Here is a 24,744-nt window from a genome sequence, read left to right on the forward strand (position 1 = left end):
TGATTCTCACTTCCTGTTAAAAGAGACTATCTCAGGCTTCAGGAAAGGACACTCAACGACTACTGTTCTATGAGGGATCAGAGATGACATTATTCGCGCCATGAAGCGAGGAGAAGTTACCCTCATGGTACTAGCCGATTTCTCTAAGGCGTTTGATACCATCAAGTACAAGACTGTTCTTGAAAAGTTTAACCTGTTGGGCTTTTCCAAGGAATATCTTAAATGGACGATCCAATATCTTACAGGAAGGAAACACTTTGTGCAAGTCGACGACAAAACGTCAGAGCTTTGTATGGTGAGTTTCGGCGTACCTCAAGGTTCTATCATGGGGCCACTCATTTTCAATCTCTACGCCGCTGACCTTCAGTCATATGTACGCGGAGTTAAATGTCATCAATATGCTGATGATACCACATTGTACACACAGTGCAAACCAGCAGATCTTCAATCAACTCTAACTGAACTTTCTGCAAGTATAGGCAAATTGGAAGCGTGGTCACGTGAAGCAAACTTAGTCATTAATCCTTCCAAGACCAAGCTGATGTTATTATCTACTCCGCAGTTATCAAAGGTCGATCATTTAAACACTGAAAAGTTCGACATCACAATCAACAGCATCCCTTTGGAACGAGTGACCACCACTAAATTATTGGGGTCTCACATCCATGAGCATCTGAACTGGGAAGGAAATGTCAGACAAGTAGCAGCGTCCTGCTATGCTACTCTAACAACCCTAAGGAAGTTGAAGAACATCCTGCCTTTCCATATCAAAAAGAATTTGGCACAGGCACTGGTTCTAAGCAAGCTATATTATAATGACATAGTATACCACTCACTCCCGGATTATTTAATGAAACGTCTCCAGAGAGTACAAAAGGCTACAGCTAGTTTTGTGCTTGGTAGATTTGGGTCATCCGAAGACATCCTTACGAAACTCAAATGGCTTCCCGTAAAGGAACAACGCGAATGGAACCTACTTAAGGCAACTCACAAAGCCCTTCACAACCCATATTGGCCAAGTTATCTGAAACTTAATGTATTTCAACACGAAAGATGCTTAAGATCTAGTAACAGCATTCAGTTAGAGAGATCTTTAATTAATAATACTTTACAGGACCAGACTGCAAGTTTATTTAACACGTTGCCCAGCAACGTGAGGTGCTGCCAAGACTATATTAAATTTTGTAAAGACACCAAAAACATTATTTTTAAGAGAGCTTTAGAACATCTGGCATAATTTTAATTATTTATTTATTCATTTATTTGTTTTAGCATATCTTAAAACACAATTTTATCTCGTTTACATATAGATATAAATTTTTAGATATCTTTTAACTTTTTTACAATTGTAAATTTAGTTAGCATCGGGCAGGCGAAGAGCCACCCTGTGGATATACTGCCCGAAATGCCATTATTATTATTATTATTATTATTATTATTATTATTATTATATTATTAGCAAAGCAAGCGCGAAGCGAGCCAAATGAAGAATAGAGCCTATATACAGCTGTCCACTGTTGCGATCCTACTTTATCGGTTCTTGTCATGTTGGTGTCTCGAAACGTTTTTCACGTAGTATCAGCCTTGCAGTCTATTGTTTGTCTTAATACATTTTTTTGGCTGATAAGATCTCTTGTAGATCCTACGTTGGCAGCGTTTATTGTATGCGGTCCCTTGCAGTTTGTGGTTTCTCGTATATATTTCTCCTCCCCACTACACCCCCTATTTAGTCAAGTCTCATGTTTTGGGCTGGTGCGGCATGCAGGGCTCCAGGTGAAAAAAAAAATGGCTGGAATTTCGTCGATCGTGTAAACAAAAACAAAAAAAACCGGGGGGACCTCCATACAAATAAGGACGGGGGTTCTAGTCATAAATTTGGAAAAAAAACCTAAGAAGCACCAAGATCCTTTTTGTGGGCGTGGCTTGAAAATTTTTTCTCCCATAAAGAGGTATCAATTCTTACATAACTATGGTGGCCTGGAACTGCCATAATAAATATGACACTGGTGATAAGAAGCTGTATAACTTGCAACAGTTAATCAAACAAGCGGTCCCGGCGTAACAACACAAAATGCAAGTAGCAAACATGCTCACGGAATATTTCAAACTTTGTCTCTCCAGAGCATAGTTAGTAGCCTGGTAGTGTCCTCTTCTAACTATATCTAGAACTAATATTAAGAGAGCTTAGAACATATCTTGCAATATGAATGAGCCGAAAAAACTAGCAGATGGCAAAATACAGAGGTGTCAAACTCTACAAATTAACCCCAGATAACAGCGGAAACCACACAGACCTATGCGACCTCGATCTAACGGCCCTACTCTGGCAAAATGTCCTCGTAATAACACTACAAAGTATGCCATGATTAAATAAATGTGCTGTTAAAAAAAAGCAAACAAACAAACAAACAAACAAACAAAAAAACAAAAAAAAACACTATGAAGTGCCGGCCTCTCAGAAACGAGTGTGAAGCAATAAAGATACACAAGTGTCTCGAAGCGTAGGAGTCCGTCCTTGTAGGGCATTCAATCCAAAATCAACCATTGCTTAGCGAAATATTCAAAGATCGCCTATCATAGAATGTGCAGATCCTTAAAAGATATACTCGTTCGAGCAAAGCTTTAAAAGCGGTTATCGCATGGGGATAGGAGTTGTGTAGGCCTGTCACCCCTCATGTTATAACTGGAGAGTTCGGGCGGGAACCCGGGAGAATAGAGGACGGAAGGGGGTACGGGAGGCGGGAGAGGAAAGGGCGGGAAGCGGGAGAGAAATGCGAAACGCTAAGTTTTTTTAATTCAACAATGCGTTAAAATACTTTCAAAAACAAGAACCCAAAATATATCTGACTTGCATTTAACGTCTTCTCAGTCGCTTCTGAGACTTCTGAGCAAACGAGCAAACGAAAATTTGCCCTTAGGCTGAAAAACAGGCATTCTTCCGGTGAAATAGTAAACCCGTTTACAGTGGTTACGTCATAGGTCATGAAATGTCAAGCGGCATGAGTGCCCATGTGTCGCGTAAGCTGTCAAATTGCAGAATGGTGAGACGACCTACTTCCATGATTTAATTGTCTTATCCCAATAAAAACCGGACTGGTTACTGGAAATGCGTATACTTTATCAGAGCACGAGACAATTTAGAATTAACTTTTGAGACCGTCGTCACTGAAAACGGATTTCAGAAACAAATCTGAAGAGCCGATGAAAATGGGCTGAAATGGTGAAACTCAAAGAAGATAAACAAGTAGGTCAAAACTTCATTGAATTGAAACTTATGGCAGTGGTAATCTTGTTGAATTATTTAAAAACAAAGGAAATGCTTAAGAATTGCGAAGCTAAATGACTAGGATGTGTTTTCACTGCCAATTTACAGGGGACGGGAGCAGCACGGAAAAGGGCGGGAGGCGGGAGATAAAGGTACGGGAAGTGGGAGGTTCTGACCCCCTGTTTCCGCCCCTCCCCCCACTCTGAGGGTTTTTCTCCGGGTTCTCCGGTTTTCCTCCCTCCTCAAAATTCAAGGTTTCTAAATTCCTATTCGATCAGGAATTCGAGGGCCACGGGTTTGTCAGTCGTAAGGCTGTTGTGTGTTACCCTTGATAAACAAAGTTACTTTATTTTAGTCATTTAAACCTCTGCGCTGGACCACTATGGTTTCAAGGTCTCTCGCTGACTTGCCAGAATCCTTCCTCCCTTTTCTTCCTTGGCGCAGTATATGCAGTTTATCTCTAAATTTGTTTCAATTTTGACGTCCGGAACTGCCATCCTCGGTAAATGCACCGAAATGCATTCTGGTCTATGGCAACAGTAAGCCACACTAGCCATGCCACGCGTGTTTTTTTCCCACTATGGTAGCCATAGGCCATGAACAATTATTTTGTTTTCGTTTCTTATGGCAACGATAGGCCATGAACAATTTTGCTTGTAGTTTAATCTGCAATGCCTTTTTTTAAAATTAGTTTTAAAATTTATTTCGCAGCAAATTTTGGTTTCGTTTGAAATTACTTTAATTTTTGAAATCATTATGTTTTTATTTTGTTTCTTGAGATATTTTCTCTTGATTTAAATTAATTTCTTGAATTATTTACTTTTGATTTTAAATTAAAATATTTTTGTGATAAAAAACAAAATGACATTAAAACAAACATGAGAAATACAACCGAATAAGCAAATAAAACATAAATTTACAAGAAACGTGATGAGACGATGGGTTTTTTGTTATTGCAGTCCCAGGCCGCCGTACATAACACATTTCATCTTTTTCTCAGCTCGTGAGCGTCGGAATTCAGTAAATCCTGCAATCTGATTGGTTCCTAGAGCGGGCGGAAGTTTCTCGTTCGGACCGCCACAGCGTATGGTTGCCGAAAAGTAGCATAATTTGACAAAAAAATATTTTCATTCGGTAAATGACATATTTTTATTCGCTAAAAATATTTTGATTCGATAAATGACATATTTTTATTCGCTAAAAATATTTTGATTCGATAAATGACATATTTTTATTCGCTAAAAATATTTTGATTCGATAAATGACATATTTTTATTTGCTAAGAATATTTTGATTCGATAAATGACATATTTTTATTCGCAAAAAATATTTTCATTCGATAAATGACATATTTCTATTCGCTAAAAATATTTTCATTCGATAAATGACATATTTTTATTTGTTAAAATATTTTCATTCGATAAATGACATATTTTTATTCGTTAAAATATTTTCATTCGATAAATGACATATTTTTATTCGTTAAAATATTTTCATTTGATGAATGACAATTTTTATTCGTTAAAAATATTTTCATTTGATAAATTACATATTTTTATTCGTTAAAAATATTTTCATTCGATAAAAATATATTTGTTCGATAAAACCATTCCCATGCTCCTTTTTGCATTCGATAAAAACTATTTTTATTCGATGCTTTTTTCATTTGATAAAAATGTACTTTCGATAAAGTCACATGACCCAAGGAGGCATGGCCACAAAGCATTACGGCACGATTACAGAGCTTCAAAGTGGATAGATGCGAACACAGTGCAGAGTTCTCACTCCACGCAACTGGTCACCTGAGAGGCTGTGGTTCAATGGCATGCTTAATCGACAAATGCAGAATGAGGCAATTACCCAAGATATGATGGAATGGTATGGTACTGACCCAGAGGGCCCATCTCCTTTGGAGGAACATGGATCTGTTGAAGTTGAAGAGATCGAGAATCCTTTCCCAGAAGAATTGTTCAAAGAATTCAGAGAGCTAATTAATCCAATGGCTGAATCTGGCAGCTTTGGTATAGACATATATTTGAGTGCCCTTGAGGCTTACCGTGAGTTGCTTGAGTAACTTTGAATTTTCCTTTGACAACCTGTAAGTCATATAACAGACCAGCAACATGCTGAAGTTCTTCAACTGTATAATGCAGGCTTCTAAAATTTGGAAAAGGCACGTTTTATGTGCTAAAAGCAATCTTGAAATAAAAAGGAGCAATTCTAACTACAATTGTTCAAGTTTAAAATAAATTCATTTTTGATTGACATAATTTTTTAACCAAACTGAATTCAATTTTTTCTTGTTTGAAAATTGTTATGTAAATGAACATGATTGAAGCAATAAATAATACTTAGAACTGGTTACACAAAAATTAAACGATGACTAAAATTAAAACAGAACACATACATTTACATCTGTTTCTGAGCAATGTTAAGCAAAGTTGATAATTTTACTGTAGTTTTCCTTTCAAACTAGACTGAAAGCATTCATTTGCTAATTTTAATGAAATCCTTGTTTATGCTTTTTTTCTTCCACAATAAAAGGCAGTTGTTGGGACTCAACTTATCTACTATAAACATTGTTTTCATGCATTTTCATGAATTCCCACAGGCCTCATTGGCCGCAGAAAGGGGGATGGGAAAAACAATATATACAGTAAGCTTTCAATGGTGTCCAGACTGAATATACCTCACATTAAAACTCTTGTACCAGCCACAGCCAGCATGTACATGATATTTCCCATCAAAAAATATCAATGTTGGGTATGAAAAAAGGAGCAGAAAGTGTAACAGTTTATTTCAAGTATCACCTGTCAATGGCAACACTAATAGTAACTAACATTACAATAAAGAAACAGTTTTGCCTTGAGAAAGTCCACTGAACATGAGTGTTTTCAGTTCAAATGAAAACAGGAGCTTTTAATACAGGTTTTCTATGTAAACAGTTTCAACTGAGCATACTTTGTAACTAGAAGTATTATTTTCATTAATTTTATATTTTTAGTTGTCTTAATTGCCCACAAACTTACCAATGACAGGGAATATTGATTCAATGTTACAACTTTGATACAACTACATGCATAAACTAACCCAACGGGCATCTTGTTTAATTATAATAGAACTTAGAACAGGCATGCTTTATCAAGTGGTTATCAACATTAATATGGAACACCAATAACAACTTATTCAATCATAATTTCCATTTTTTAAATAACCAAAACCAAAACAGTTTGTTAATATTTTCCTTGGTTTTTAAGATGTCAATAAAAGTTTCTAGTTAAATTTTTAGACACTTAAAATTTGCCAAAGCCTTCACCACCATAAAGGAGACTTGTTAGGCAAGATTGCTTGAAATCCTCATAGCAACTGAGGGCTACTGGTAGAGAAATAGTAGAAAAACAGGTGCTAGCTTCAAGTAGTTTCTTGGAAGGATCACTGTTGTATGTCACTTCAAACTGATCGTGGGAGTGCAACTGGGTACTACCAGAAATAAACCTTACCAGGGTTTTCACAAAAGACTTGCCTGTGTTTTCATCTGAAATAAAATCATATTTCACAATAAACACCTACTGGGATATAAAAGCATACATTCAGTTGCTATGGACATTGGAAGATTTCAGCAGACTTACCACTGAAAATAACTAAAACAGAGACAAATATAATCATTGGTTTATCCATCTAAATCCTGTGGAAAAGACAAAAATACTTGACCAAAAATGGAATGAAAATGAAATACACTGCAGCAAGTGCTGTACATGTGCAAATTGAAGAAGGGCATAGTAAGCTGTGTTATTTATTTCTTATTAAGGAAATTTGTTGGAAATACATTGTTTTATGAATAAAAATTGCTTTGTTCATCTAATATTAAGCTTCACATTTTACATGTATGCTGTCATGCAGTGCACTTCACTAACTCTTGGCAATATCTAACCATTCAGGGAAGATGGTTCATCAATGAATTTGTAGAACCATTCACATGCTAACTTCTGTTCTGCAGACCTGGTGTCATGTTCACCATAAATACCTGTCCTCATGCGTTCATTCACCATAGTTGCATCGATGTCAATGTCATCTTTGGTTGGAAACACTTCCTTAGAAATGCTTGAGTTTTCCCGCAGTATTCTTCCTAATTCCATACAGTCTGAAGTCCTTTAAAAAAAGAGTCCATTGCCAGGGTCCTTGTGATGATAACCTCTGTTGTCATAATGTCTTTGATTGCCCTGTCCTTGTTCAGCTTGGTAAGTGGCACATCACTGAGACCATGGCTTACAATCTTTTCTTCCAATTTCTCTCTGTCATCGGCGGTGAGTTCCTCCAGGTCATCTTTGCTAAGCACCTAAACATAAATGTTTTTTTTAATTAAAGTTAAAACAACTAGCTTTTTAATTTATCCAACGTCTCAGGTTTCCTCAGGTGTTTGAGTGACAATCAACAGAAATGTATCAGGCCTTCAAGTCTATTACAGGATAAAAGGAGAGGAAGCCTTACCTTTGTGGTTAGTAGCGTTTAGATCTGTACATGTGCCAGGATTTCACGTCTAATCTCTCGTGTTCACAGTGTAGTGTTTTTTGCATTGATATCAGCGTTTTCCTTGAGCATTAGTTTGTTAAGAGTGGACTCTTCTCAAAGGCTTTTTGTGACGGGTGACTGTTTATTTGTTTATTTAAGGTATAATTTGAAAATTACTACATTGGCACTCACTCGGTGCAGCCTGAGGACTATTTTCCAGTATTTCTGGTGGCAAAGTACTCACTGATGGCCTGCCTCACTTCACTCCGTATGATCGAGCGATTTAATTCCATGCTTCCATCCATCCTCTGCATTTTGACAACATAAAATGGCCGATGGCGGGAAGCTTTGTAACCGTGCCGTAATGCTTTGTGGCCATGCCTCCTTGGGTCACGTGACTCTATCGAAAGCATATTTTTATCAAATGAAAAGCACATCGAATAAAAATGTTTTTTATCGAATGCAAAAAGGAGCATGGAAATGGTTTTATCGAACAAATATATTTTTATCGAATGAAAATATTTTTAACGAATAAAAATATGTCATTTATCAAATGAAAATATTTTTAGCGAATAAAAATATGTCATTGATCGAATGAAAATATTTTAACGAATAATATGTCATTTATCCAATAAAAATATTTTAACGAATAAAAATATGTCATTTATCGAATGAAAATATTTTTAGCGAATAAAAATGTCATTTATCGAATGAAAATATTTTTAGCGAATAAAAATATGTCATTTATCGAATGAAAATTATTTTAGCGAATAAAAATATGTCATTTGTCGAATGAAAATATTTTTAGCGAATAAAAATATGTCATTTATCGAATGAAAATATTTTTAGCGAATAAAAATGTGTCGTTTACCGAATGAAAATATTTTTTTTGTCAAATTATGCTACTTTTCGGCAACCATAACAGCGGGCGCAATCCGTCGTGTTGATCTATTTTCGTGAACGAATTAGCGGTAATCGTCAATCTGTCGCCTTTTTTTACATTTCCATAGACTATTAATCAACAAAACTGAACATTTTCCAGACCTCGGTCACAGTTTTTCACTATACGGACCTCCCAACCGGCCAATAACATATATCTGCTGTCATATTTTATCGGCTCAATACCCTAAAAGGGTACCACAAAAGCTTCAGTTGTGGACCTTTCGAGGCTGAACACCGTAAGACGTAACAAAACCGCTTTTTTAACCCCCCGAGAAACGACGAGCATCCCGTCATTGTTTTATGGGAATCCCCCTTCTCCCCTCGGGAGGGGGGGGGGGAAGGAGGATTCCCTTTAAAAAGAGTTACGAACTTTGCATGCTTTCCCAATTTTCACGGTAAGCAGAAACATTTTAACGTCATTAATGAAAAGCTGGTGTATCGTTCTCGTGGGGAATCAATTCTTTTTGGACAAAATTAACCTGAAGACGGTTTTCGAACCCTATATTTTCCCGCGGTAGTAAAGCAATTTCTGTGCGAGGACACGTTTTCTTAACGAGCACTCTTTAGATATTTGCATCCATATAAGCAACCCACTGAATATATAAGCGAGAGAGCCTCTCAGCAGGCAGTGGAAGACTTGCTTTGTTAGCAGTGAAATGCCGAAAAGAATGCCCAAGTATAAATGAATCAACCGAGCGACATCCTCGACCTCCTTAATAGAGTAGTCCACCGCTCTTTCCAAACAGAACCCATTCTCGACTCTAGACCCTTCGCTTTCTTGACCGGGTGCGAAAGGTCCGGGGTACACCGTCCGTCACTTTGTTTGCTTGGCTGGATAGGTGTAAACGATCTGTCACTTCGAGACAATAAAGGCAATGTACACCACAGCTGGTTACGCAGTGTCACGCCATGTACGCCGGGTGTGACCGGCTGCGCCGTCCGTCATGCGCAAGAGAGGACCTCTGGGGTCGACTGGGGCTAGGGATGCGTAGAAAACTGCGTCGTACGTTCTTCTGCTCTGAAGGCTGTAAACACTCAGTGTCGAAAATGGTAGAAAAATTTGTGGCGAAGAGATCTGGGAACGATATTACCTCGGCGTGTGTCGACATTAATAATGACGTCATACCCATGCTCGCGCAAGTTTTTCATGAGTCTCGCACCCAGTTGTCCTCGTTTAACCGACAAGCGGTTGTTGGTTGGTTGGATTGGTGTAAACAATCTATTAACGATCGCTGGACTCGTGTAGACATTAAAGCGTTGGACTTAAGGAATAAACATTTTATTTGTTGCTACAGAGCCACAATATCGCTGGTAGTACAAGAAATGCTGTGTTTACACGTTTTCAGTCATTACAGCTTTTCAATAGAAACAAGTACAAAAATGTTAGCCATTTCCCTGAGAAAATATCTCAAAGGCTTCTCTGTGTTTGTATAATTACATCGACGCGGCTTTCGTTGATATTTGTACTGTACCGTTTTCCAAGAGTTGTTTTGTAAACATACCCCAAATACCCAACAAAAAAGTAAGAAACTTCTTGTTTTACAAATGCAAAATGATCGTTTAGCACTTTTTAGACAAAAATATTATGCACATATCTTTGACACAAAAGACAAATTCTGAAGCTACACTATAACTTGACATTGTGGGAATATCAACAATCAAGTCTGTTTTTGACGAATTACTCCAGCTGCTCTGCTGTTACAAATGTCACAAGCATACGGAAAACGTTACTTTGAAATGAAAGCTATAGCAATACGTCACGCTAGTGACAGTGAAATTGTCATGGTCACGTTTCTCACATGAAATTTTGACGGACTACATTATTTTTGCAGTGAACAAAAAAAAAGTGAACAAATGAAAGTTTCAAATAAGTGCAATTATTAAATGGTCGAAGGAATAAGCTCTCCATTAAATAATTGATCTAAATAACATAATATATTGGGACTCATGAATAAGTATTGTTTAAGATTCAAGCGCGAAGTATGCGATACTGTGCTCAACATCCAGCTACAGCTGGTTACGTAGAGTCACGCCATCTACGGCTAGACGTCTTTATTGAAGCTCTTTTTTCAAAACCATTTAATTTGGTGCTCAGCTGACCAGTGGCATGCTCTGTGGGGAATGGGTACTAGCTACTGCCAGCAGCAACGGCACGTCATTATCATCCACACTGAAAAAAAAAAAATTGGAACAAAAACAATAAGAATTTACAATTGAAACAAATCTGTGTTCCTATTCATGGTCTTGAAGGTATGCTACTGGGATGGGGGTAGGGGGTAAAGGAATGGCCCGTAACCTCCCCCGTCTTGCGTTACAAAGGAAAGGGGAAGTTATGCGATTTGTGATCTTACGTATCTCCTTTGGCATTTGGGTCGTCACGCAAGAAGCAACATGGCGTGACCAACGACTTAAAAAAAGGTTGCGGAGGAGACTACCGCAGGTCACAACGGCGGGTCTTACATGGCATGATAGAAAAGAGACTACAAGCGACGATGCGCCCCTGGGCAAAATGAAAAACAGGAATTTCGATTTGTCAATCTTCGTGTGTAACACCAACCTAAATTTCATGCCCTATGAAATCTTACCTCAGCATTTTTGTGAGATCGTCACGAGTCAACGCCTTCCTTCTGTCTCTCAGTCTTTCTGTTATAACCTGTAACCGAAAAGAATTATTTTTCATTCTTTGTTCTTTTACTGTACAGCCCGAAATGGGTCGTCACCGTTTGCATGCCTTGCTGGAATCGTCACACAACGTTTCTTAAGAGCTTTGAGAGACAGCAAAATAATTCCAAACATTCAAAATTGCAGTACCTTGGGTAAACTTGTCACACTCATTGACTTCAGTTACGAGTCACCTTACCTTGCTTTTCAAGTAGATTTCTTTCAGTTTATCCTCCAAGTGCATGAGACACTAAAAAAAGTGAAAAAACATTGAAAATTGTTTCCATTTTTTAGCACTCATATGTTTTCACGAGTTTTTATTACTCCTAAATGTTGCGTGGATAAATTAAGGATTGTATTGTATTATTGATTGATTATAAGTGAAAACAAAAAAAGACAAGTTCTTCTACTGAACTTTATTTCAGAAGTATTAATTTGAAGAAAAAATTGTTGCAAATTACTGTCAAAGAGAGCAAAAAGTCAATCTTTATATTAAGCACTTACAAACTCAGCAGACATCTTAATATCCCAGAGACCACTTAGTGAAGATAGCATAGAGAAAACCAAGTTGGACACTTCAACTTGTTGTACATGAGGAGAATCACTAAAAAGTAACACAGATGAAAACAAAATTAGAAAACATGGCACTTGCTCTTTAAGTCACTACGTTTAAGTCTAAATTCTCCTAAAATTACCCATGGCAACTAAAGTAACCTGATTCTAATAATTTAAGAATTGATTGTCCAAAATTAATTTACATTCAACCTGAATTCAGAGACAAGTTGTTCTTGGAATTTGCTAATTAACAGTAATCTGAAAAGAACTTCGTCAAGGGTTTATTCCTCTTTTACGAAAGTTTCTGCTGCTTATAATTTGAACAGTTTGAGATAAGCCGAGGTCCAAAACGAAGGACAAAACCCTGCATGCCGGTTTAAACTTCACTGGAAAACTTGTGTCAACATTTGTGCTTATCTTGGATTTTATTATTGCACTTTTAATGATCAGGCCCAGAACTGATTTACATTAATTTGGCATATAAAATATTAATTGTCAGGTCACTGATATTGCCAGACTTAGAAAGTGTACATGTTATCCCGTCAAAAATCTCACATAATAAAGGTGTTGTTTTACCTCGCTGGCTGTTTCTTGTTCTTCTTCACAGAGACAACCTCACAAGTCCTAAAAGAAAACCAAACAGTCATGACTTGTGTACTGATGTCAAAGGCAACATACCAACCATTAGCCCCCACCACCCCTACGTAGCCAGACTGTTTCCCTTTACAGGTCACTCAATCCCCACTGTGCATGTAGAGTGCCTTACCCAGGAACACAGCCAGGCTGAACCTTTCAGTCTCTGGCTCTCCACAGTGATCTAACCACCCTTGTGTCACACAACACTTCATGGCTACAAGCTCAAGTGTACTGAATTAACTACAAGCACATAATAAACATATTATAGCAACCAAGCTGGCATTATGTTTTCCCCAATTCTCTCCATGTCATACAAAATTAAGCCTCCTTCAGGGGCAATGTGGAGGTGCGTTGGCCTCATGGTTAGTGCACTCGTCCCTGGATTGAGCAGGCCGGGTTCGAGTCCTGGCCGGGGACACTGTGTTGTGTTCTTGGGCAAGACACTCAACTTTCATAGTGCCTCTCTCCACCCAGGGATAAATGGGTACCGGTGAATTGTTGGGAAATCTAAAAAATTGCACAGGAGTGACCTAAGATGGACTAGCATCCCGTCCAGGGGGAGTAGAAATACTCCCAGCCGCTTAATGCTACAGAAACTGGGATAAGCCCCAGCAGCTATGAGCCTGTTGTCTCCAAGGCTTCACTTTTCAGGGGCAATGCTTAACTGCATCACCAGGCAATGCTTCTTCTCGAAGCATTGCCTGACGACTCAAATAATGATTGCAAAGGAGACCATAGAGACTGCTGGTACAAATTGCAAGAAACAGCAAAGCTGACTCACCATTTGTCTGTGTTGGCAATGATACACACGGCTTCAGATACTGGATCATCAACAACTGAATGCTTTAACACAAAGTATAAAGTCGTGATGATTTAATACAGCTTTGATAGAATGGTCATATTTCTAACACATACTCTGATTGGATGACAAGGTATCTTGCATGAGGCCATGCAAATATAGTTACATTGTCAAGTCACGTTTCTCATCTGGTGATGGATATTAACATACATGCTTTGATGCAGAAATGCTAAAAGGCATTGAGCAAGCCCTTGCATCTGGGTCAAGTTCACAACAAAACCTATGGGTCTGCCATGCTAAGGTAACAGAGTAAATTTTGCACCAGGAATAGGCCATATTTGTATTCTTGGTATTGGACTGCAACTAGCTTGCAGGGGAATATCATTACAAAGATATAAATGCATTTGCATTTGAAAAGACTCCCTGCATAGGCCTCAGTTGCAAGCCAGTTCCAGTCCAATATTGAGAATACCAAAATGGTCTTTTATCAAATAATAGACTCAAGACAAAGGGATCACGTGGTCTTCTACACCAGTGATATTTCTTGGGAGCAAGCAAATGCACTGACTAATAACATCAGCTGGTTCACAGTAGACTGTTAATTCAAATCACTTGTACCTGTAATGTAAACTTCAAGTCAGTTGACAAACTTCCACGAAAGTTGTTATCTTGAACGCCTTGAAGAACCAGGTCAGGTAAATAACTGTCCACAACACTGCCGACAACAGAATAGAGAAAATAAGAAAGGTTTCCAGAGGTGTTTACTGATGCAACAAAAATAATTTGCAATCAATATACAAATATACAGCAACAGCAATACAAAGAACCTCTGTCAACTGACCCAGCAAACATAGATCGTCCAAAATTGTTGAAGTTTCTCCATTCATCTGATTTACTGCAAATAAAACAAATTAGTTTTAGCATAAACCAATGAACAGCAAAACTGTGTTTACAACACCATCTTACATCAACTAAAAATATGCCATTAGTTATAAAATTAGCATAGGCTCTGGAAAATCTTAACTAGTGGAATGGCTGAGAAAGATGTTAGGCAGCCACTGACAAAATCTACTTCGACAAAATTCAGCACTCTCTACACAAGATCCAAGGCTGGCCCATGAGAGGGAAATGGCTTTTGACACAACCTCTGAGTGAACTGTTACATGATCATGCAATTTATTCATGGTGAACAGGGAGTTTTATAAAAGACAGAGAGCACATTGCACTTAACAAATCTCTCACCTGTCAGGGCTTGGACAAGAGTTCACATCCTCTATCCTGAAAAAATAAAAATAAAAATACAAATTGATCTATGTTTGGAACCAATAAAGGGGAAGCAAGGAGTACTTTGGACTTCTGGAATGAGGTAATAAAAAGGATGGCATAAGTTACATGTGTACAGCTGTCACGGTTATTAAGTAAATGTAGACCCACACTCAAAGGACAACTCCCAAACTGTCCTGCATTGTATGAGCATTACAAAACTATTTACATAAGCAGCACTGAAGCTGTCATCTGTCATTCAGGAAAAAGAGAATCAATTGCATACATGATGTACAAGATCAATATTCTAAATAATATTACCATTACTGAGTAATCAAGAGTACTCAGTTGTAACACAAGTTTTTGACTGGATATACAATAACATGTACATGTATTACTAAGTAGAACACCCTGGTCTTCAGTTTTACAGCTGTAAATCTGCAGATCTGATTATTTAGCCTTGTTATCACTCACTGATAGACCACAACCGAACAAGTTTTGCTTTGTACATGTAAGGAAAATTACTCTTGATCACTCCACATTGTATTTTAGTGCCAACTTAAAGAACTCATGAGTCAACCAGCCTGAATTCTCTAATAATATCAAATAAACAAGTGATTAACAGTACTGTTGATCATTAAAAGAACTCTTCATGTCGGCTTCAATCAAACAGAACATTTGTTCCCCCAGTTGTTATCTCAGAGTGGATGCATTATGCGGGTCAGTGCCGTACCTTGGAAGAGGAAGTTCCTCTGGAATCTGTTCATCTTCTCCTTGATGCGAGATGATATTTGGAAAATCCACAGGTTGCTGAATGAAGGGTGAATTTAATGGACTTTGGTGAATGCCTGAGTCAGCTGAGCCACTTCGTCCATAGGATGCAATAGTCTCTTCCACATCAAGTTTGTCTAATGCGCTACTTCTAACTGATGCTGTATCAGTGTCATCTGAGACACAACTGTCTGTCTCAGAGATACGATTGTCTGTGTGTCCATTACAGTCACCTAAAATGTCCTGGCTTTGAACAGCCTGTGAAATTTTTGCAATCCTTGCTAGAGAGTCATTTGTTTTGGTCTGGTGGTCACCCTTGCATTTCTGCAAAGATTGATGAAGTTTCTCAAGACAATTGATGCAATAGAGTTCATTGGAAAACTGTTTTCCGTGATGATTGTTAGAATCACAGTCTGGCGCACAGTAGCATTTAAACTTTGTTCCTTTGGACAAGACGTGATCAACTCCAGTTGAATTCTTGCAGCAATAGCATTGAAAAGTGTTAAAATGGTGATTGGTCATAGTCAACAAATTCACATCCTTAATAAAATGTTTAAATTCTTTTTGAACTCCAACAGTAGATATCTTGTTACATGTGCAGTTAGACTGCAATATTTCAATAGGAAGCTTCTGCAAAGAAGTGCCGTTGATTCTTGAACTACAATTCAAGCATTGTGTTACACCATGTGTGACTTGTAGCTGTGTTAAAATCTGTTCATGTAAAGATTCTTTCTCCCCTTTGTCTTTAAGTTCACCTTGTAGTGTACACTTTCCATCACAATTTTGTTTGCATTTAGTACAAATAATTACAGTCTCGCCGGTTAAACTACACGTTTTTCCAGAGAAGTCACTTTCAGTAAAAGACTTGGTTCCACACTGGGAACAGCTACTATCTTCTCCAAAATTGGAGACTTTGTCGTGCGTAACATCTCTGCTGTCATCATCTCTTTTCTGTACATGTTCAAACACTTCTGTACATCTAATAAAATAGCTAAGAACATCTAACACTTGGGCAACAAGATTGGAATCTTTTCCAACAACAACAGTTCTTGCAACTCTGAGGGGAAATCCAATTGCCCCATACAAGTCCCTACAAAAACAATATTCGGGAAAACATGTTTTAGAAATACATGTACATGTAGTTATTTAATTAATAATAATTCTTGATACACATCCCATTGGACAGATGGCTGATGATCATGTTAGAAAATACGCAATATTTCCTCACTTTGCTTAAAATATTTAATAGTCAATTATAAAAAATTGCCCCCTGGCTGATAAATAAAATGATGTTCCTGGAAGAGGCATTTCATTGATTTTTCCTCTTTGTCTTGATGACACAAGTATGACTAACTTTAGACATTCTAAAAGTACAGTGGAATTCCTTTTTTTGAAACTTCAATTTTTCGAACCTCCTGACTATTGGAAGTAATTTTTTTTTTCCTCTGCAAAACTATTAGCCAGAGAAATTTACCCCAAATTTTTCCAACCTTCCAATTTTATCCAACTGATTAACACTACCCTAAGGGGTTTGAAAAAATCGGCATATCACTGCCGCTCGATTTTCTCAAAGACAGACGTACATTTGTACTTTAACAAACCTGTGACATTTGCAAGGAAATCAGTATTGAGAATTATCTTACCCCAGCTGTGCCCACAATGGATTGTATGGATGCGACTGAGCAAGAAGATCCAGCTGTTAACAAAATGACAACGAAATAACTAAAAATGAATCTTATCCTCTTTGCTCCTGTTAATGGAGCATACAGTAAGGTTAGGAAAGGCTACTCAACATGAAAAGTGAACAATACTTCAAGTTGTGTTTTTGAATATTCATCAAAATTCGGACTTACAACAATCCCAAGTAGGACTTCAATAAGCGACTTAGGTGTAGGTGTATGTTTGTACAGATGTTCCTTTTACATTTTATCTTAAAATCTTAATGGCAATAAATGTTGAGATACACAGTTGTAACAAACAAAAGAATTCAAGAGAAATAACTTACAGTTTTGGATGAATGTTTATCCAGATAAGCCCGGCTAGGAGCTGCCCCAGCAGGCATCACCGTCGACACCCAAGCAAGGTGGTATTGCAAAACAGCAGTCAGTACTGAAGCCATGAAACTGGTAAAAAATAAAAAATAAAAACAGTTTACACATTAGCATAAAATGACAAAACAAGATGCTCTGCAGTTCTCACAAGGGCTTCTCCCAGAACATGTCAATCATTTCCTACAAGCTCAACGAAATTATTAATTTTACCTTACAACTGAACAAAATGATCAATTTTTTTTCTAATTAGTTGGATTATTGGCTATAAATAGTGACTGCATAACTTACAAGTTAGTTTCTCTGCTGTTTCCAATTCTGAGGCAATCAATCAACTGAACCATGAATTTCTCACACAGATGAGAGCGGTGTGAAGAATGTGTCATCATGTTTAACCACACAGGCTCCTGGAGAAAAATAACAAAAAGGTAAAAATGTTAAAAGTGAACGAAAACTAGTCACATGTATGTTGGTGTATACCATTCCAGTGTGCGTGGTCCCTATTCTAATAGCTTGTAACAAAAATTGTATGTACTTCGTAGTCATTTCTTGAAAACTTTTATACCCAAATAGGATGGCAAAACTACTGACAGTGTATTCTTAGGGATTTCCAGTTTGGTCAATCAAAGTTAAAATGCAGAGAATTAAATAAATTAAATTAACGAAAAAATGATAATAAATTGTGTAAAAGCCTCTTGATTATGTTTTTATATATATATATATTTAATTTAATGCCTTGCTGAAGTCTTTCAACAACTTTGATATTACCCAGTAATTAAATGAATTTTCATTCTTGATAATGATGTTGGATACATAGAAATGTTAATTAAAATAACATCACTTCTAATATTCAGAAAAAAATAAAATGATATTGGCATTCCAACCACATTAGACATGTATGCCCTACCTTGAGTCTTGGTGCTGCCAGAAGGTTGTGGATGTTCTCTCTGAACGCCTGTACTGCCTGTTGATATTAATAACAATTAGATTTCATGAATTTCAAAAAAGAATTTAAGAGAAGTAGCCACATCAGTGATACATGTACAATGTAGCTGGTTTTCATGCAGGTCATGCATGTAGGTAAAAAGGGAATTTGAAAATGTTGGTTTTCTGAGTGAAAGGAAAACTGGAGTAGGAGCGAGAGGAAACCCATGGAGCAAGGCACGAGCCAATCAACACATTGAAACAAAAAATGGCACCAGGCTGGGTTCAAACTCACGTTACACTGTTGGGAGGCGAGTGCTCTCACCACTAAGCAGCCAAATTTTCCAATTAAAGAGAAGATGACAATGTTATCCTCTACAAAATGCGACAAAACTACTTTGAACATATTTATCATAAGATGCATAGTACTGTCTGTAAGAAAGGTTTCAAAATAACTTTTTGAATTTCCTTAAATGGAGAAGAATCTGCCAAAAAATTATAATTTAATCCTTATCTTAACGTCTACAATGGTATTAATTGCATGCCTTACCTCAATTACTTGACTTGAAAATGACTTTGTTTTCAAGAAGCAAGCATTTTCTACAGCCAGTCTCAAACGCTTCACATGCGACTCAAACAGAGGGAAATGGGCAAAAAAGAAACCTTGCAGGGCTCTGAAATGATACAAAGAGCAACATGCAGAAATCTGTCAGCCTTGTAGTAATTCCAAAGAGTAAATACAAGAAGGTGTAAGAAGGTGCTAGACAAATCACCTTGGCATTCTAAACAAAAAGGTTATTATTACTTATTACTGTACGTACCTGCTCTTTTCTTCATTGTCACCAAGCGCAAAAATGATTCCAATACCCAACTTTGGCCTGCGTCTCATGAGAGGAGAAACCTGTTACAAATAAAATCATGCCAAAAGATTAAATAATTCTATAGTACATAATTGTTGAGAGACCTTGTAATACAATTTAAGATACTTTTCTTTAGGCCTACATTTAAGATACTGTTCTTTAGGTCTACAATGTGTGGTTCTAGAGAATATACCCACCCCAGAAATTCCAAGGGGAAGGGCAGTCTTAAAAGGCAAAATTTTTAAAGGAAAGTAGAAATCAAAACTGGAATTTCAAGCAGAGACATGCTGCCCAGACAGATGTGCATGAAACTACATGTCACTAAAGCTAAAGTTGAAGAAGTAAAATAATTATTCCAGTACATGTATGTTAGGTGCATTCCCCCTAAGAAACAGATTATCTAACACCAACAATAACTGGATTCACAGAACAATGCATTTTCACCACATTCATTCAACATCTACTCACTTCTTCAGCTAATTCTTCGCTCTTTCTTCCAAAACTGTGGTCAATACTGGTGACCTGGCTGCGATGAAGACGCCTGTGATAGCTACCACAAGGTGAGGAGGCTGACAGAAAAAGCGATGATAGAGTTTCTTCCAGATAATTACCTGGAAAGAAATTATACAACAAACTGTTGAAGATATGTTCTCCCAAACTTCCATTCATGTTCTTATGCAACAGCAGAAGATAAGCACAGAAAATGTTTTCTATATCTCTCGATCAACTTCTTGCTCAATCTATAAAGTAAGTAACTTACTTTCAACAGATGCCGTGAAGCCACTGTCTTCATCAGTATCATGATCAATAACAACTATTGGTGAAGATCCTGGAACAGCCATTGGTTTAGATGAAGTTCCTGAAGGAAAACATTCAACAGGTGATTGACTGTGTGGAAAGAGTTATTTACTCTGACTGGCTCAAACTATCACTACATTGTTAATAAATTGTTAGTAAAAATTTTAGCAAATTTTTATAACAATAACGTTCAAAAAATTCTAAGATTTGTTTACTAGATTTTTCTCTATTCATTTGTTTATCTACACTAGCTTTCACATCTTTCACTTTGATTGTAATTGCTGGTCAAAAACCATTTTTAATGGGGTGACCAATAAAGGTATTTATATACACCATTAGTACATACTAACCAAGACCTGAATCTTCTTTGGAAAAACTACTCTGTGGCGACAGTGATGCACAGTCTGGTTCTATCCTTGTACTTTCATCCAACACTGAATCTACTTGACTACTGGAACTTAGGAAGTCATTGCCATCACTGTAATAATTACAGCAAAATCAATTAAGGTTAGTATTCCCAGCGCTGTCACTCAGTTTAAAGTCACCTGCAGTCTTGTTCTCCCCAACCATAACAAACTTGTTACTTTGGGGGTGAATTCTATCAACAACAGGCAATTTAAACCGTAGGATCAGGGAAAAATCAAGCAATGATCCTGAGCTACAACAGACGTTATGGTTTATGACCATTAGTGACAGCCCTGATTCCCTCAAAACTTTCACCTGATGGCCAAGCTGTGCCATCCAAGGAAGAGTCCTGTATAGTCCAAAGTCTAATACATGAATCAGATCAAAGGTCATCAACTTGCTACAAGCATATGCGTCCATGGCTAGATTATCAAGTCAAGACTTCAGTCCTTAAAAAATCAGGTGACACACAAAGATCACTCTCCTACAAGGGATGCTGGCCATGGCAGGTACAGCAAAACCACATGCCCAAAATTTTGTCAGGTTTCCTGACAAAAATGTGACCCTTGGTGGAAGGGCAGTGTCACAAGAGTTGTGTCTTGTCTAAGAACAAAAACATGATGATCATGGCCTACTCTTGGGGTGGACTGTTTGGTCCAGACTTCAACACTCTAACCACTTCAATGACACTCACTTCTACATTGAAGAGGATCTCATGGGAAAAGGTCAACATTTGTTCAGATCTTGACACCGAAAGGGGGCTTTGAAAATGGGTCATACTTTGATGACCTTCAGTACATTGGTCAGATGTTTGACATTACAATGTAGAGTGTACATCGCAGTGAAATTTTCCAGATCACTTACCAGCAGTTGGGCATGACAATTCTTGGTTTAACAGCAAAGACATTTGTTAGTAGAAGCTGATGCGGAGTTCTAGAATACAACAATCAATAATTACAGCCATTAGTCATTGGATGGTATTCAATTTTTTTTCTGCTGCATTAGCAGGGGCTTCATTAACATTTTCAGGGTAAAACTTTTTGAACCAAACTTCTTTGTAAGAAAAACTTTCCTCTTGATTATCAAACCAGGCAGGCAAAATCATCCTCACAATTACCCAATTTTTTCAGTGCCCGACCCTTGAAGAAACCCCTGCTTTAGAAATGAAATCCCCCAAAAGAGTGTATCCCAGCACATGTAATTTCTCCTGTTAATATCTACTGTACAATGTGAAGCCGGCAGGCGTTCATCAACTGGTGATATTGCCTGCATTATCAAAATAGAATTCTTAAAACAAATGTTATAATGAACCTTAGAGATCCACTACTCAATACCCCACTGACACTGGACGTACCTTATTTCATGAACTTTGACAGTCTGTCCTTTGTAAGTCATCGCCACAGAGCCAAATATCATTTCTCCAAGCATTTTGGCATCGTGACTTGGGCGTGAATGCTAAAATGACAGAAAAACAGATTACAATCGTATTAATATTATAGCAGTAGTCGGGACATGACAACTACAATAAAGCAAGAAAAGAAGTAATTTCTATCAATAATACACTTTCTGACAGGGTGCAAAAAGAATTATATTCCATTTGACAATTGAATCGCCTCTCTTAATAAAATGTCTAGAAGCTTCTAATTTACTCATCAACAGAGGTGATGGATAAAATCTAAAATCTGACAAAAAAAATCTTTGGGTTCTGGGCTATCAGACAGTTTCTTTGCACACTGTTTCCACTGATAAATAGGTGCCTACTTCCATCCATCCACCCCATGCTCTCTAAACCTATGTATTGCTAACCTGTAATTTTGGTCGGGGCGCTGGGTCCATCCTTGGACCTCCAGATAACCTCTTGCTTCCTTGCTCTGCATCAGTGCCTTCGGTTTGACCTACATCCTAGTCACATCAATAAAAAACTTTTATTGGAATGCAACTTTGGTAATGCAAACCTTTCAGCAATAAGAAGTTGTTTCAAACTGTGCACCTATTGAATTTAAAAGCTTGTGTCCTGCAGGCATCTGTGAGATTTGAAGATGCTGGCTCAAGACAAAACATTAGTCACCATCTGTGCATGTTGTTGTTTTTTTGTGTGTGCAGTTCATTAAACAGCTTTAATTCATACAGTAGTACTAATGCATGCAATAATACGTTACAATTGCAGAGTTGCATTGTTGATCTAACCTGCTGATTCAAATCCTGTGTAATTACCTTGGAGTCAAACAGCAAGGTTTTCCCCTTGCGATCACAATCTCTGAACACCAGAATTCTTATCTGATCTTGAGCCAACTGTGGAAATGGCCTGTACAAAAATAGTAAAAAGATGGTTTAACTGTTTGTACCTTAAATATTTATGGATGTTGACAGTTTACACTCAGACAAGCTTCTCTATCTCAAGGCACACAATATACATGTTCTCTCTCCCAATGACTGAGTTTCTCAGTTGAATATGATTGACTTGATTTACTTGGCTTGAAGCTACTTTGAGTAGATAACAGTTTTAGCATGTTCAGCATGCTTGTGTCCCTGTTTGGGGCACAAATAATTTGTGGTGTGCTTGTCTATAAATATGTACAAGAAGCAGGTTCAAATCACTACAATATTATCCCATTTTGAAACTTTTTCAGGTCAGTTATTCCTGTCGTAACACGTAAATGTAATTATCATTCTTACAATTTCAAAACTCGGTCATCTCGGACATCACAAATTCAAACTGCTTTATTTGCAAAATGAAGCACTGAATGTCTGAATTAAAAGAATAGCTTTTGTAGGATGAAAAGTTTAAAACATCTTAGGACTTTCACAATGTCAGATGAAAATCAACAATAACTTTGCAACTGTAATTACTTGCATCACGGAAGTTGTTTATAGCTTTGTTACTCCAGACAACAGGATGTTTTAGAAATCACACAATGTATTTAGAAAGTGACTGAACACAGAAGACGACGACACAATTTGGTGATCATGTCAACATTCTTAACCTAATCTGAGCGTGTACTAGCCAAGCTACAGGTCATTCTGTATCAAAAGTTAGTCCTACAGTGAAATATTCCACAGACATAAGCTTGATAATCACTACAGACCAATCGACCTTTGTCCTCCACTAAAGGGTAACCATGCATTACAATAGCCGCGGTTGAGATATGTCAAAAATTTATCTGGTGGAGTTTTGAAGGTCATGCAGACACTACTCGCTTGCTAACGTCTGTATGGTTTTTCCGGCATTTTTCAGAGTCACTGGTCTTTGAATTTCGGATCTAGCTCCTGTCCAATTCAAACAAATAGTAGCTGGCCATTTAAATTGGTAATTATACCGTCAATAAAAGCGATATTGCATGGGAAAAATACAGTTCAAGTTTGTATCCCCTGCTCAACTGGCTCCCATAAAATAAGGTTAACTCGATTAATCGATAACAAAAAAATTCCAAATGTTTAAGCGGGTTTAGCCTTGGAATTTTCACTACAATGACGGAGTAAGAATTTGCATAAACATGTCGTTTTCTGACTCATTGATAAATGCTTCTAGAATTGTCTTCGCGATTCGGGACGATACTTGTTAAACAAAAGTTGATTGACTCGCTGTTTCAAACGATAGAGCAAAATGTCATGTACTCCACAGTCTTCTCGAATTTATACGCCTGTTGATATTTTAAAATCGTTTTTCGTGGGTCGAAATCAATCGAAGAGTACTCTATACATACGGATTGCAAAATAGTTTTATTCGCAGGCAAGTTACTCCAGTCACGAACTGACGACCCACAGGGAAACACTCAATAAATACTCAAACTCAACCGGCGGTTAAAACCGTTAATACTGATATTTCGACTAAAGAACGACTGTCACAGACTGGTAAATTTATGCCACATTAGCATTTTATAACCTACCTTTTCGTGGCGCAAAATTCGTCTGGCGTTTCACTGCGGTGTACAAATGCAAAACAAATGTTAGCGGTCGTTATAAGATAATCCTTAAACGACAAAACGCAGTGTTTGAGACACCAAACTTACGCTTCGACATCGCTGTGCTTTTTGCCAGTTTTTCGAGATCCAAAAGAGAATATTTTCGACAACATTGGCAGTTCTTTTCGGTCCAAACCACATCTCCCACATATCACGTACGACGGCACAGGGAAAAGAAGGAGAAAAGGGAGAAGGGATTGAGAGTCACATGACGTTCCAAAACACGTTTTGACCGCACGTGATTGGTAAAAACTTGGCGGGAAAAATTCACTGTCATCTGATTGGTTGCGAGTTCTACCCACATAAATTACAGTGGTCTAGTGACTAGCGCGTGACTCAGAGCGTT

At 37.6% G+C, this 24,744-nt stretch overlaps 3 protein-coding genes and 1 long non-coding RNA gene across 7 annotated transcripts; 2 read left to right on the plus strand and 2 right to left on the minus strand.

Annotated features, from left to right (window-relative positions):
• Nucleotides 1-4,887: 4,887 nt before the first annotated feature.
• LOC149104234 (uncharacterized) lies at nt 4,888-5,665 on the plus strand. The gene has a single exon (XM_089272111.1). The coding sequence runs from the start codon at nt 5,025-5,027 to the stop codon at nt 5,337-5,339; it is 315 nt and encodes a 104-aa protein (XP_089128237.1). The 5' UTR covers nt 4,888-5,024; the 3' UTR covers nt 5,340-5,665.
• A 359-nt stretch (nt 5,666-6,024) lies between these two features.
• LOC149104235 (uncharacterized) lies at nt 6,025-8,406 on the minus strand. Of its 3 annotated transcripts, none has more exons than XM_089272106.1 (3): nt 8,019-8,406; nt 7,290-7,601; nt 6,025-6,800 (listed from the first exon to the last, which is right to left on the minus strand). In XM_089272106.1, the coding sequence occupies exons 2-3, from the start codon at nt 7,399-7,401 to the stop codon at nt 6,559-6,561; spliced, it is 354 nt and encodes a 117-aa protein (XP_089128232.1). In that variant the 5' UTR covers nt 7,402-7,601; nt 8,019-8,406; the 3' UTR covers nt 6,025-6,558. The 3 variants fall into 3 exon arrangements, with proteins under 3 accessions (XP_089128232.1, XP_089128230.1, XP_089128233.1); XM_089272104.1 differs by having other exon boundaries at nt 7,967-8,393; XM_089272107.1 differs by lacking the exon at nt 8,019-8,406 and adding an exon at nt 7,754-7,960.
• LOC149104236 (uncharacterized) lies at nt 7,597-8,430 on the plus strand. The gene is made up of 2 exons (XR_016201670.1): nt 7,597-7,760; nt 7,934-8,430. It is a non-coding gene; the product is annotated as an uncharacterized LOC149104236 (long non-coding RNA).
• A 1,549-nt stretch (nt 8,431-9,979) lies between these two features.
• Nucleotides 9,980-24,595, minus strand: LOC110058760 (folliculin-interacting protein 2-like). Of its 2 annotated transcripts, none has more exons than XM_089271952.1 (25): nt 24,447-24,595; nt 24,324-24,356; nt 22,624-22,741; nt 22,243-22,338; nt 21,791-21,891; nt 21,301-21,369; nt 20,382-20,509; nt 19,994-20,092; nt 19,702-19,844; nt 19,195-19,274; nt 18,924-19,047; nt 18,357-18,413; nt 17,741-17,856; nt 17,407-17,524; nt 17,045-17,097; nt 15,364-16,491; nt 14,610-14,645; nt 14,209-14,262; nt 13,986-14,082; nt 13,350-13,411; nt 12,509-12,556; nt 11,882-11,981; nt 11,577-11,627; nt 11,302-11,369; nt 9,980-10,886 (listed from the first exon to the last, which is right to left on the minus strand). In XM_089271952.1, exons 1-25 carry the CDS (start codon nt 24,509-24,511, stop codon nt 10,808-10,810), a joined length of 3,123 nt encoding a protein of 1,040 aa, XP_089128078.1. In that variant the 5' UTR covers nt 24,512-24,595; the 3' UTR covers nt 9,980-10,807. The 2 variants fall into 2 exon arrangements, with proteins under 2 accessions (XP_089128078.1, XP_089128077.1); XM_089271951.1 differs by having other exon boundaries at nt 22,651-22,741; nt 24,447-24,577.
• Nucleotides 24,596-24,744: the final 149 nt, after the last annotated feature.

This window comes from Orbicella faveolata, unplaced genomic scaffold (assembly GCF_042242905.1).
Source record: "Orbicella faveolata isolate gen_17 unplaced genomic scaffold, um_ofav_v1 contig_34, whole genome shotgun sequence".
Lineage (NCBI taxonomy): Eukaryota > Metazoa > Cnidaria > Anthozoa > Scleractinia > Merulinidae > Orbicella > Orbicella faveolata.

What these genes read in the sequence shown, in the direction of transcription:
- LOC149104234 (XM_089272111.1), top strand. Translation starts at nt 5,025, where the DNA reads ATGCGAACACAGTGCAGAGTTCTCACTCCACGCAACTGGTCACCTGAG.
- LOC149104235 (XM_089272106.1), bottom strand. Translation starts at nt 7,401, where the DNA reads ATGGAATTAGGAAGAATACTGCGGGAAAACTCAAGCATTTCTAAGGAA. An exon ending in GAATGAACGCATGAGGACAG is followed by an intron (nt 6,801 to 7,289) that starts GTATTTATGGTG and finishes ATTTTATTTCAG; the next exon opens with ATGAAAACACAGGCAAGTCT.
- LOC110058760 (XM_089271952.1), bottom strand. Translation starts at nt 24,511, where the DNA reads ATGTTGTCGAAAATATTCTCTTTTGGATCTCGAAAAACTGGCAAAAAG. An exon ending in GACAATGAAGAAAAGAGCAG is followed by an intron (nt 19,048 to 19,194) that starts GTACGTACAGTA and finishes GTATCATTTCAG; the next exon opens with AGCCCTGCAAGGTTTCTTTT. An exon ending in TTTCAAGTCAAGTAATTGAG is followed by an intron (nt 18,414 to 18,923) that starts GTAAGGCATGCA and finishes TAATATCAACAG; the next exon opens with GCAGTACAGGCGTTCAGAGA.